This window comes from Lissotriton helveticus, chromosome 9, assembly GCF_964261635.1.
Source record: "Lissotriton helveticus chromosome 9, aLisHel1.1, whole genome shotgun sequence".
In the NCBI taxonomy this organism is placed as follows: Eukaryota; Metazoa; Chordata; class Amphibia; order Caudata; family Salamandridae; genus Lissotriton; species Lissotriton helveticus.
The window spans coordinates 22,775,088-22,788,322 of NC_136070.1; the positions used below are offsets into that span (position 1 = coordinate 22,775,088).

The 13,235-nt window shown below is 47.3% G+C and overlaps 1 protein-coding gene across 1 annotated transcript in view; it reads left to right on the forward strand.

Moving 5' to 3' along the window:
* EAPP (E2F associated phosphoprotein) overlaps window positions 1-12,258 on the forward strand; it is a 29,411-nt gene extending 17,153 nt beyond the window's left edge. Inside the window, exons 3-6 of the mRNA XM_078659384.1 lie at window positions 1,021-1,131; window positions 9,169-9,289; window positions 9,604-9,735; window positions 11,503-12,258. Of these exons, the coding sequence (XP_078515510.1) occupies window positions 1,021-1,131; window positions 9,169-9,289; window positions 9,604-9,735; window positions 11,503-11,767 (629 nt within the window). The 3' untranslated portion in view covers window positions 11,768-12,258. The remainder of the gene's footprint in view (window positions 1-1,020; window positions 1,132-9,168; window positions 9,290-9,603; window positions 9,736-11,502) is intronic.
* Window positions 12,259-13,235: the final 977 nt, after the last annotated feature.

Genomic DNA, 13,235 nt, shown 5'->3' on the forward strand with positions numbered 1-13,235 from the left:
ACGAACCCCTTTCAAGACAGAATTCCTCCCCAGGACCCTTACCCACCCCCAATGCATCTACCTAGATCGAATATGGCTAACCTCATTAAACTCGCCTGACTGCAACCCCATTGAGTTCTTTGGGATCAGCCTCAAGAGGAGCCCGAATCTTCATGTTACATAACCAAGAGTGCCAAGCCAATCCAAGTCATGAAATACATTAAACCTTTCATTCTGACTTAGGCCTTAAACAGACAGTGATAACCCTAGTCATCGCTGGGCTGGGCTACGACAATGCCCTCCTTATTGACATTCCCAAGAGGGACCAGGCTCCTGTAAAGGCAATCCTGTGCTCCTAGACATGTCACATGTCCTCAATGCTCATTGCCTTTAAATGTAAAAATTGCTTTCTTTACACGCAAAGCCCTGCATAAGAGTACTCCAGAATATCTAACTAAGAAACTCAAACCATCAGGTGGTTGCCGTGCCACAAATAGGCCAAACTCTGTCCTGCTAGAACCACTAAGATTCATGAAACAAGACTGGTTCCCACTCCTTCTTGGGGAGTGCTCCATAAATATGGAACACCGCCCCCCCCCCCCCCCAAAAGTGATCTTTTAACACAAATGAGTATGTAAAAGGGTCTGATAACAACTTGCATTAGGTGTCATGTGGGCAAATTACCTCTATCGACGTGCTGGCAGGGACGGAGGCTCAGAGCTTCCGATGATGACTAAAACCGCTTACACTGTTAACTTAGAATTGGCCATTAACTGTATGAATAGGAAAACGACGGGTGAAATTTGCGCTGGAGATTACGGTAGTTTACATGATACCCTATGCGGCGTGATAATGGCTTTCGTTATGTAAATAGGCATGGTAATGGTACTGCTGTTCTTCCGCTGCCGCTGTAGAAGCCTTCGTTGTAAAGGCTTTCATTGTAACATACATTCGTGTGCGGTACATGGGCACCTCCGTCAGCTGTGCCAATGCTGGGCCAGGCCTTATGTGCACTAACACTGCTCTCTGTTCTTCCTACAGGGGCTTCTTCTGAGGCTGGGCCAGGATCTGGAGCAGGGCTGACCGGCGGTGCGCAGCCTCAATTCTACGATGAGGTTTACTTTGACTCCGACTCGGAGGATGAAGAACAAGGTAAATATATCTGAAGGTTGTGATGAGTATGTTTCAGTAAAGCTAGTGCTAACACAGAGGAGCTCACATGGATTTACAGATCTTGCAGAAATGTGGTTGGGACTATAGAAGTGGTAAAGTATTGAGAATATATAGTAAGCGACAATCTTTCTATCGTGCAGGATTGTATTTCTGTGTTGAACCCATTGCACACTGAACTTTCTCACATTCCTCCTCTGTTTCACCGTGGCCCGTTTAGCACCAGTTCTCACCTCGATCGTGGTTGGTATTAATTGTAGTGATTACTTAAGTGAAAACTCATTTTCATAAATTAAGATTTCCACTTCCCTCTGCAAATAGATTCATTTCTGCTGCCTGACCTAGTGGACCAACTCTAATTATCTTGCCCAAAAGGCCCTAGATTCCTAGCGTCACTGCGGGCACCAGAAGTAAAATCAACTGCTTGTCGTACTGATTCCGCCAGTTGGGTGTTCCTATTTAACGTTCTCTTCTACTGGTTCTTAATGATGGTATTCTCGCTCAGGTCTTGTGCTTCTCCTCTTATTTCTACTCTTAACGTGGACTTTGAAATCATATTTATTTAATAATATAATAATAATCCACATTTGTAAAGCGCACAATCACCCGTTAGGGTCTCTAGGCGCTGGGGGCCGTCGGGAAGATTAAGCAAGCTATTGCCCAGAGTCACATGGTGCTGGGCTAATCTGCCGCCGGAGCCGGGGATCGAACCGTGATCCCCAGCTTCCGGAGTCAGTCGCCCTGGCCGTGGCGCCACATTTATGTCGGCATCTTCTGTTAATTATGCTTGTCTATAAAACTCAGCTGAAGCAACATAATGGTTATGATTCAAACTTTAAAACCACTGAAATTCGATAGTTATGGTGAGATTTGAAGCCGTAACTTTCCCTCTGCATCCCTCACATCACATCACTATTATCATTGATGGCATCAGAGAAGCCGTACAAATACACTGGACTCGCACTCTGTAACTCACCTTTGATGTCCGGGATTGCAGTTTTGGATATATTTAGGTCGGCTGTGCTTGGAGCTGTCCAGACCTGGCTTGACATTATTTCCAGTGGGTCTTGGGATTGCTGACCAAGATATTGAAAGAGAGTGGGTTAGGACCACAGACTCTGATTGCACAGTGATGCAAGAGGCGGATTAGTGTACATAACAGTGACATAAGAGAACCTGTATGTCCATGTGAGTTTGTCCAGGTTCAGGGGCCGTGGCAGACATGCTTTGGGATTGGTTGAAAAACACTGTTGTGCTGTTTCAGGATCCTACTCCCAGGTAGCCATGAATGAGACTGCTGGCCATTATCCTTTTATTACTCGTGTCATTTCATACAAATGCATGTGTTACAACGCGGGTACCCTGCTCAGACGAGACATGGGTGCACTGCTGTATTTGAGTAAGAGGAAGAAGGAATAGCAGCACAAGCAACTGCTGCAGATCCAGTGATCCTCCACGGATTCTCTCGCCCCCTGACCCCCCACCTCAGATTCCAGACCATTGACCAAATACTGGCTGAACTCCAGAATAGCAAAGACAGAAGGAGAGAGAGCAAGAAGGACCTAAAATTATGCTGAATGAATTTTCTTCTAGTGCTCCCCTTCTTTTCATTCCAGAGATGTGATTGTTTGTTGTGACATGTGTATATAAAAGAAAAACAATCGTTTTACTTCCAATCTGTGAATGCATGAATCGAGCGTTAGCCAGGCCATGCAGCCGAGCCCAGCATCTACTTCCACTTCTCCACTGGACTCAACTTTTGCATTGACCTTTGCTATGTGGGTGCAGCTGATAAATTCTTTGCAGTCTTATGCAAAAATACTGCTAGTTAGTTTTAGATCCTCTCTGGACTCTAGGGCCAATTACAGGCTCAGTACCAGTTTACCAACTTGACAGGAAACTTGGTGAACTGTAGCCCTCAAATACCTTTCGCATTACATGAAGATGGTGCTTTCTGGCCAAAGATCAGTCCTGTGAGTTTTAACACGATGTGTTAGAATTGCTGAACTCCTTTCTCCATGAATAACGGATACATACAAGAATCCACACTATAGATGTTTATTTATTTTAAGTTTTTTTAGGACCGGTATTCATGTGTTTTACATAAAACCAAACAGTTTACATGGGTATGTCAAAAATCACCAAGAAATAAGAGGAGGGGAGAAAGGTTGGAGGTGCAAGGGTCAGTAGAATGGAACATGCCGAGATGAACAACATTTAGAAGCTGATTACAAGTCATGCAGTCTCTTCACGTATGGCAGTAAGAAAACGAGTGCGGTCAAAAGTGGTGTTCTGTGTGGGCCGCTTAGATGCTTGTTTAATCACCACACAATTAAGATTTGAAGAAGTAAGTCTTCAGGCCTTCCTAGAAAGCTAGAATGTCTTGGCTGCATGTTAGGTTAAGAGGTCGGGAGTTCCTAAATAATTATATTGATCTGAACTGGGGGGACGGTGCTTTGCCATACTCGACTAAATGGGAGGCCCTGAAAGCGGTGGTGCGTGGTGCCTGTATGGGCCTCACTTATGGGGTCCGGAAACAATTGCTTTGTGAGCTGCGGGACGCGGAGGATAGACTCCAACGCTCTCAGTCTCTGCCTGACCCCGTGGATTCGGACTGGGAGGCAGAGAGGGAGGCCCAGATGTCCGTTCATGACATTCTTACGCGCCTCGATAGGTATACTTTGGGTCAATATCGGCAGCGTCTCCATCGGGAGGGGGACAAGTCTGGTCACCTGCTGGCCTGGATTCTCTGTCAAGAGTTTGCCCCGGAGCGAATAGTTGCCTTGCGGGCTCCCGCTGGAGACGTGGTGCACTCGGAGTCTGCTATTCTCGAGGTCCTCCGATCTCACTTGCAGGCGGTGTACACTGCGGATCCCTCGGTCACTGAGACCTGGAGAAGTGTGGCTCAATGGTTAGAGCGGCAGACCCTGATGCAGAGGTCAAGCCCGGGACCAGGGTTCAATTCTCCGGACCTGATAATTCTCGCCTCTGTGCCTATTCCAATCATGGAGTCCAACTCTGGGCAATAGCTTGCTTAATCTCCACAATGGCCCCCACAACGCTAAGGATGCCTGGCCTCCACCTTGGGGGTGCCCAGGAGTGGACACCTCACAGGGAAAGCCAGGATGGGTTCCAGAGCGGTATTCGTACAAGCGCCTTGAGACCCTTGTGGGTGAGTAGTGCGCTATACAAGTATCAATTTACAATTTTTTTTTATCGGCCTTACCTCCAGGAGTTGGCTCTCCAGACCCTCTCGGAGGATGCAGCGGAGGAACTGGACACGGTCCTCACGCTTCGAGAGGTCAGAGTGGCGTTGGCAGCCCTTCCGCGGGCTAAGGCCCCGGTTTCCCGCCTGAATTCTATCAGTCGTTTGGGGATGCCCTGGGCCCCCTCCTTCTGCAGGTATATGATGAGGCCCTGGAGTGTGGCGCTCTTCCGTCCACCATGAACCAGGGGGAGGTGTGTATGATCTTGAAACCGGGGGGAGACGGTTGCGACCCTGCGGCGTTCCGGCCTATCACTCATCAATACGGACGTCAAAATCCTCACTAGGTTGTTGGCCACCAGGTTGGCCCCACACATGGCGCACTTGGTCCATCCGGACCAGTGTGGATTTATCCCGGGTCGTAACATCGCAATGATCTTGCGGCGTCTGAATCATATCCTCCACTGGGTGCGTGGTAGTGAATATCCTCAAATCCTGGTGTCGATTGACCTGGCCAAGGCCTTCGACATTGTTAATTGGGGGTATCTCTTGGAGGTGCTCTGGATGGCGGGGTTGGGGCCCGTGTTTTGTAACTGGATCCGGATCCTGTACGGGGCACCCCGGGCTAGGGTTCGGCTCGGCCCGCTCTGAGGAGTGGTCTTTGGAGAGGGGCACTCGCCAGGGGTGCCCCCTGTCGCCGCTCTTATTCGCCCTGGCGATGGAGCCCTTGGCGGTCTCTATTCGTGCTGAAATGGAGCGATGGGGCATCAGGATGGGAGACACTGTAAATGTGATCTCCCTCTATGCAGACAACGCTCTGTTTTATTTGACCTCTTCGAGCGAATCGCTGCCCGTTTTATTGCGGCTGCTAGACCGCTTTGGTGCGGCCTCAGGGCTGCGCATTAACGCTGGTAAATCCCTGATCTTTCCTCTGACGGGCTGTGATACTGACCCGAGAGTGGGCCTACCCTGCCTGGGGCTGCGGTGGGAGCTAGAGGCCTTCCATTATCTGGGCATCCAGGTGGCTTCATCTGACGAACAACTGCTGGTCCGCAACGCTGGACGGGTACTCCGCTCTCTGCAACAGTCTGTGTCCTTCTGGAATACGCTGCCTCTTTCCCTTATGGGGCGGTGGCGGTTGCCAAAATGGTGATGTTGCCCAGAATATTGTATGTCCTGCATAACACGCTATGCCCGCTCCCCCCGCGTATATTCCGCACGCTCAATACGCTCCTCACATCATTGCTCTGGGTGGGTGGCCGCAGTAGAGTCGCCCTGCATACCGTGGTCCGGAGCTGGGAGGAGGGGGGCCTGGAGGCCCTGAGGTTCGACCTCTACTATTATGCGGCACAGCTTCTACCTGCCGCGAGGTGGTTTGGGGGTATGGAAAACTGGGAGCTGCGACTCCTGGCGGGCAGGGCGGATGGGACGACGTTGCAAGTGGCTTTGATGAAGGGTCGGGGGCTGACGAGGCCCTGCCTTATGTAGTGCGTCACACTGCAGGGATTTGGCAGCGGTTTGTCGAGAAGATCTTGTGGCAGGCCCCCTTCCATAGGGAGCTGCCGGTGTGGATCTTGGCCCCAGTGCAGCACATGGAGGAGAATATGTCCTTCCGGGAGTGGCGGGACGGCGGATGCGAGACCATGGCAGACCTCTATCCAGACGACACCTTCGTGTCCTTTGAGCGGGGCTGCAGACGCCTTTGACTTAGGCAGGGGGCAATACCTGCACTACAGGGGACTCCAGGAGATGGCCAGGGCAACCTGGCCCCAGTTCCCGGAGGCGCCTCCATTGACCCACACCCTTTACATCCTCCTCTCCTGCGGCAGGGGAAAGAGGCTGATCACCTTATTATACTCAGCCATGCAGTGGGACTCAACTCCGCCGATCGCGCCGTCCTGGGCGGCCTGGGAGGCGGACCTGGGGATGGCTCTGGAGCCGGCACAGCGAAAACGTATTGGGCTCCTCACCTCAAAGGTGTCGTGCAATGCACGGTTTAAATTGATTCACTTTAATTTTGTGCACCGCACTTACATGACCCCGGTCTCCCTGCACCGTATCTCTGCGGAGAGGTGCGACACATGTCCCAGGTGCGGGGCAGAGAAAGCCGGATTTTTACATTTGGCTGGGAATGCCCGCTGGTCGGTAGGTTCTGGGGAGAGGTGGTTGAGCACATTGGCTGCGTCACGCGCCTCCGGATTGCCCGGACTCCGCTTCATTGCCTCTTGGCCCTGGTCCCCAAGCCCAAAAAGAGGAATTTGTCCTACAAACTGCTGCAGCTGCTACTGGTGTTGGCGAGGAGGCGCGTGGCTATCACTTGGATGGGGCAGAGGGCCCCGAGATGTCCCCGTGGCTTAGGGATGTCAGGGAATGGTCCTTGGCTGAGGAAACACACATGCAGCGCACGCGCTGCGATGAGAAGCTTCAGGACGACTTATTAGCGTGGAGAATGATGTGTGCTGAGGGGATGCCCAGTGATGATTCAGACGCCACCAGTGCCGAGTTGTTTACCCCTGTGGAGTCTGGTTCCGAGGAGGATGTGGAGAGAAGGGGGGCGGAGGGCCGTGTTTCGGAGTAGTGCCTTATTGAGTGCGCACTAATGTTCCATTTTCTATACCTATGTCATTTGCCTTGATTCCCAATGGTCTACTGTTAATTGTGCTGTCTATACCCTAATGGGCCTTGCAAAGATAATCGAACTGTCTACACGTACTCTATTGACGATGCCAAATGTGGGGGGGGGACGTTGTTATGTTGCTAGTTATTAGCTTGTGTTCTTTATTGAAAAATTGTCTGTAGCAGCGGATGATGGCTGGGATCAACGGAAGACATGGGTGGGAATATAACGAGGAGGGAAAAAACAGCGGATAATGGCGATACGCATGTCTTTTACGCAAATGTTTGTTTCCTTTTGTGGCACTTACCAATGTACGCCACCTGGCCTCCGGGATGTAGGCTACATGGCTGTGTGTTTTCCTGTATGTTCGATCTGGTTCATTGCATCGATCAGTGCCTATAAGTAGATTTATTTGTCAATGTCTTCTATGCTTTCCGCAATAAACATATTTAAAAAAAAAAAAGAGGTCGGGAGTTTCAAAAATGGGCGCCGCTCCAGAAAAGGATTGCTTCAGTGCTACACAAACTTGAATTTAGGGATTCCTAAAGTTAAGGAGGTCTTATTTCTAGATCCTTATTTCTCCGGACAGCGTTGGGAGGTTGCTAAGGATGTAGGTCTGTTGAGGTGTAAGGCTTTGAAGATGATGCAGCCTAACTCCCCAAGGGGGAGGAGCTGAGGTGTTTTGAAAAATGATGAGCAGGTGTTACTAGGGAGTGTCTAAAGGCATTGGGAAGTGACAGTGAAACTGTGATAAAACCAGCAGACGAAGGGGAAGCTACGGTTATCATTGACCAACAAGAATGTCATCGCCAACTGAAGAATATTACATTCTACAGACGATTGGAGAGGAGCCCTACTCCTAGACCACAGAAGACAATCAAGATCTTGGTAGAAAGGGTAAAGATGCCGGGTGGATCATAGAGTTAAGTCAGAGTTTCTGTTGAACACTCACCCTAGGATCCCTTATTTCTACATCCTGCCGAAGATCCACAAACCAGGACGACCACTCCCAGGTAGACCCATTGTCTCCGGGATTGGGTACTTGTTCAAGCCATTTTCCCAGTTTGTTTACTGGTCCTTGGGACCGATGGTCACCAAAATGCCCTTCTACCTGCAGGACACCAAACATATACTCACTGTGCTATCTGACATCCTCTTTGATCCTGAGCAACACTGTCTGGTTTCCCACAATGTGGAATTGCTATATACAAATATTCCGCAAGATGAAACTTTACAAACAGTCAAGGAACTTCTAGAACAAAGGGTTTGGAAGGATATGACAACAAAAGATGCAGTGGCAGTGAACCTCTAAAACTGGATAGCAAGATGGTGTGAAAATTTGTAGCACAAGGCTGCATGCAGCTGTGCTATGAAAACCAGGTTTGTAATTAACCACTGACCGATGCAGTACTGGGTGGGGGTGGGGAAGGGGGCAGTGGTTTAGCAATCGGCTTACGTTGGAGAGAAGCGAGATCACCTGTCTTGGGATCTTAAGCTTCTCTGACCTCCTTTTCTGTATGTCTCCTCACTTTTGGATGTAAAGTGGTGTTTGAGCGAGTTTAACAATGAGTGGTTTGCCTTGTGATGACAAGAATCCTTCAAAAGATGCCCTGCTCCCTGATGGTGTGTAAGATTTGTGTTCTCTGCATGTTTCAGTGTTCAGTATCATTACTGTCGAGTCTCTGCCTCTGTATCCGAAGGGTCTGTAGGATTTGTCTTCTTTCAATTCCTTCACATATCTGCACTCTCCACCCATAGGTTCTAGATCGTCCATGTCCTCAGTGTTATGTCCTCTGTTGCTCCAGAGCTTTGTTTTTTTAATCTCTGTATCTCGTTTTAACAATATCAGTCTTACAAAAAGTGCTTCATACATTACATGTCACCCTCAGACCTAATTTCCTTTTCTTCGCCTCAGGTCACTTGTAGGCCCCAAGATTGTTCCATTTGCTTTGTTGCTCTCCGCTGCCTATATTTCTACATGCTTGTTGTCTTCTCTATCATTTTTGTTGCATTTTTGCCCATTGCTCCCTGTTTTCCATATTTTTAATGTGTTAACTATTTCTGCTTTCCGCACTAAGGTTCTGTAGGACTTGTGTCTTCTGTATTAATCCAGTCACTTCACTTTGCCTCTCAGTCTTGGGTTTCTGTGTGGAATTCTGATGTGCTGTGTCATTGTAGTCTTCTCTCACCGCCACAGGTCAGACGAAGACCAAGAAACGACGAAAGCACAAGCATCGGATACTTACAAATGATGAGCTGTTGTACGACCCCCAAAAGGATGATCGGGACCAAGCTTGGGTGGATGCGCAGCGGAGAGGGTGAGAGGCACTGACTGGTTCAAATAAGGGTGTTTTTCATTAACCTCAGGCCTTTCAGTGATGTGACCTGGTAAAATGGAAGCATAGCTTTTGTTTTATTTTTCTAATTATGTAGTGCTATTAGTCAAAACATTGTCCCTTCAATCTGCAACAGTGCAGATCGAAGGTGCAGAAGAGAGGGGGTCATAGCACTGACTGTCAGTAATAAACCACTGCAGAAACTTGCATCTTGATGTATTATCGTTGCTAGAGGGTTGACTGTTCTGTAGAAGAGTTTTCTTTCTCACAGTGTACTTAAATGCCCCATTTCCTAGGTACTTTAACGCAAGAAGACAAATTCCTGGCCAGCCTCAGAAGTCACAGCTTCAGCCTCAGACCCTTCCCAACAGTGACGCCATCTTGAATTGTCCCGCCTGCATGACTACGCTGTGCCTGGACTGCCAGAGGTGACGTTTGTTAACGTGGTTCATATGTGTGCCTGCTGCTGGAACCAGTGCAGACCGCTCACTATGTTTCATCATTTACAACCAGTTTTGTTCGAGTTTTCCTAAGTAATCAGTGGGTTAAGGGAGCTTGCTAACAAGTTACAGAAGCTGTATGGAATATAGCTTTAAGCAAGGATTTCAGTGCCCTATCCTTCTCCACTTTTTTCACCTTGGAAATGCTAGAAAAGAGTATTCTATTTATTCCAGTCCATCTTCAGAAAACCCTTATAGCTACTCTTCGAATTACCAAATTGGACTATTGCATTGGCCTGTCACAAGTCGAACTCTACGCTTCACCACGGCGAAACACGTCATCGTTTCCAAATTTAAAAGCTCCACCTGAGGAGGCAGGAGCTTCTTTTTTGAAGCAGCAGCAACCTGGAATACCTGCCACTCCATGTTAAGAGCACACCTAACCTAATCTTCATGAATCTCTTAAAAATGTGTTTTTAAAGTACTTACTAGGCCTTCTGTTCCTCCTTCACCTCTCTTCTCTTGTATCAAAGCCAGTGCTAAGACACCCTAGGGTAATTGAGCGCTGTAGAAAATATATTTTAAAAAAACCAATTGATAGACACAATGTAGAACAAATCAGTCATGACCCTGCGCCCGATGGGAACAGTCCAGCCCGAACTGCCAGGCCAGGTCCTCCCTGGACTGGAAACCAGCATCCTAGGACCCGTTTTGGGCTTTCAGCCCTCATTAGCCAGGATAGCTTGACTCCAGTGGCATGGAGAGCATGGGACCCACGTCTGGGCATACCCGTTCCACTCGGGGTGACAAATGCAAAAAAGAACAATTGATGGACAGAATGCAGAACAATGTCATACATTCACCCCAGTTCAGAGACCTGAGCCTAAATCCATCGTTTTTATGCTCACCATGCCATTCCAGTTTGGAACCTGATTAGAAGTGATATTTAGAAGCAACATGCCTGTTATCTTGGATAGGGGCAACAATGACACAATAGGCGCAATCCCATTACAAGTGATGGCTGCCTTTGCAATATTTCCGTAGCTGACTTCTTTCAATGGCATTGTGCACACTATTATTGTTTTTCCTTTCCAAGATGGCTGACCCATTGTTTCTAAATGTGGTGGCCATATTGGGACATTAGAACTGGTGGGCTTGTGTTATTTCTGTTTTTTATTGCAGACCTTACAACATACAAAACGTTCTGTGAGCGTGGGGTCGGACTAGAGGGTGTGCAGGGCTTTCCGCTTGTTACTGCCTGTAAACTCTGGAGTGTAAAGTATGGCTTGGAGCCATTATCGAGTAGGAGACTTCTCTTGCTCTCTTCAGAATACAAAAACAAAGGCTACAGGATGCAAAACATTAATGGACTTCAAAGGTGCAGAACTTCCAACACAAGCTAAAAACATAACTGTGTGTAGGGGTTTCTACCTCAATGTGATCTCTGCTATTCACCGGGTGTGTGTTGACCTTAATTGCAGGCAAATTCCCACCACATTTGGGCTGTAGCATTGTTTGCTTTTTAGGTTGTGGCATTTTTCCTTCTTTCTACTCATTCTTTTAATTTATCTTGCATATTCTCATCCAATTTGTTTATTGTGGATGAATGCCAGTACGAGTCATTAGGTGGATGAATGAATGGATGGAGGGGTGAATGAAATGAGTTAGAATGCCTAAATTCACTATTTACTGAAGAATCTTTCATTTACAAGCCAGACCTGTTAGAGTTGCCAATGATTGTTTCTCTTTCCTTAGGCACGAATCATATAGAACTCAGTACCGAGCCATGTTTGTGATGAATTGCACCATCAACAAAGAGGAAGTCCTAAAATACCAAGACGCCTTGGACCGACGGAAGCGGCGCCGGCCGAAAAAGAAGAGCATGGCAGAAACCCCTGAGAAACCAGCAGTGCAGGAGCTGTATCACCCTGTAAAGTGTTCAGAGTGCTCCACCGAAGTCGCAGTCTATGATAAGGAAGAGGTCTATCATTTCTTCAATGTGATTGCGAGCCACTGTTAGAGTGGAGCCGTTTGCTGGGAGAAATGCTCTGCACTTCCATGGACCTTCTGCACTTTTTCGTGCTAATATTGTAAAAAGTCAGTGTTCCTCTATTGAGAGACTTGTGTATATGGCCATGAGTTGGGAGCTTTGCTCATCGTGTTGTGACACCAGAAGGACGGTTGAAATTGTGTAATCCACACCCACAAACTAGTCACTCTGCTGTGGAGAAAACCCTGAGATTTACCCCCCTCTCTGCCCTTATTCCACTGCAGAGGGGTGAGACTGGCAAAGGCTTTTGGATGAAGGGCAGGGTGCTTTTGTAATGGGACAACAGCAGCTGGGGGCTGATGCCAGGAATGAAATCCTTTTCACTGGTTTAGTCTTGCCATCAAAACAGGTTGCTGGGGTTTCCATCCAGTGATTCCGGGCGCTCTGAAAAAACTGTACACCACAATGAACAGAAGCTCTACTTGTGTCTGCAATTAAATAGGTTTTATAGTCCTACAAAAGTCAGTGTCTATTCATTGCTTGAGAGTTTTCTCTAAATATGTACTTATAAAGCACAGACATACACTGCGTAAGAGGTATCGTGGTGTTTTGAGAAGCACTGGTGCAGAAAATCATTATTAGGAAACTACAGGGGCAGTCCAATAACCCTGAACTAGGGACAAACAATCGATAAACCCAACAAAGGTTCAGAGAGGTCACAAAGATTTTGCAACTTATTGTATACAATTACAGAAATAAAGAAAAGCGGGAGAAAAAGAAAAAAGGAAAAGAGGGAGAAAAGTCTATAAAATCGTATTTTTCAAAATAAATTAGTGCACATTTCAGAACAACATTGTAATTTATTACATATTAGAAAAAATCTTTAAATGAGCAGTTACGCTCAAGACAGAAGGTTGGCATACAAAAAACAAACATATCATAAACCAAACCAGTGGCTTAACAAAAGAACATTACATATAAACAGAAACAGCACAGACAAAAATAATGTGCCCTTCAAACAAATTATGGCCACAAAAGGCAGAAAATCATTGGCCAGCTAAAAATCTTCATCAGAGACCTACTTTAAGCTTTTTCCTGAACTTCAGCAAGGTTTCCAGAGGGTTGCATCTTGAACTTTGAAATGTCTGCCACCCCAAATAGATAACTTAGATTTGGATACTGCTCAATGTCGGTGAAAAGTACAATAATGTTTTTAGGCACACGGGTATGACCAGTACTGAAGTGAGACTTAAAAATATATCTCTCGCAGGGAATAGCCATATATAGTCATAAGCATTGAATAGTCCCACCACCTGCGGGGACCCCCAGAGCACTTTTTCCAATATATCTTCTTAAGTGCTGAAGTCCGCCTTTCTTCGGGAAGGCCTTGAATAGTCACTTAAAGTCATTATGCAGCCTATAGAATTAGGCTACAGTGGACAACATTCTTCATCTTGCAACAAAGGTGAATATCCAAAGAAACACGCCACAAATGCAT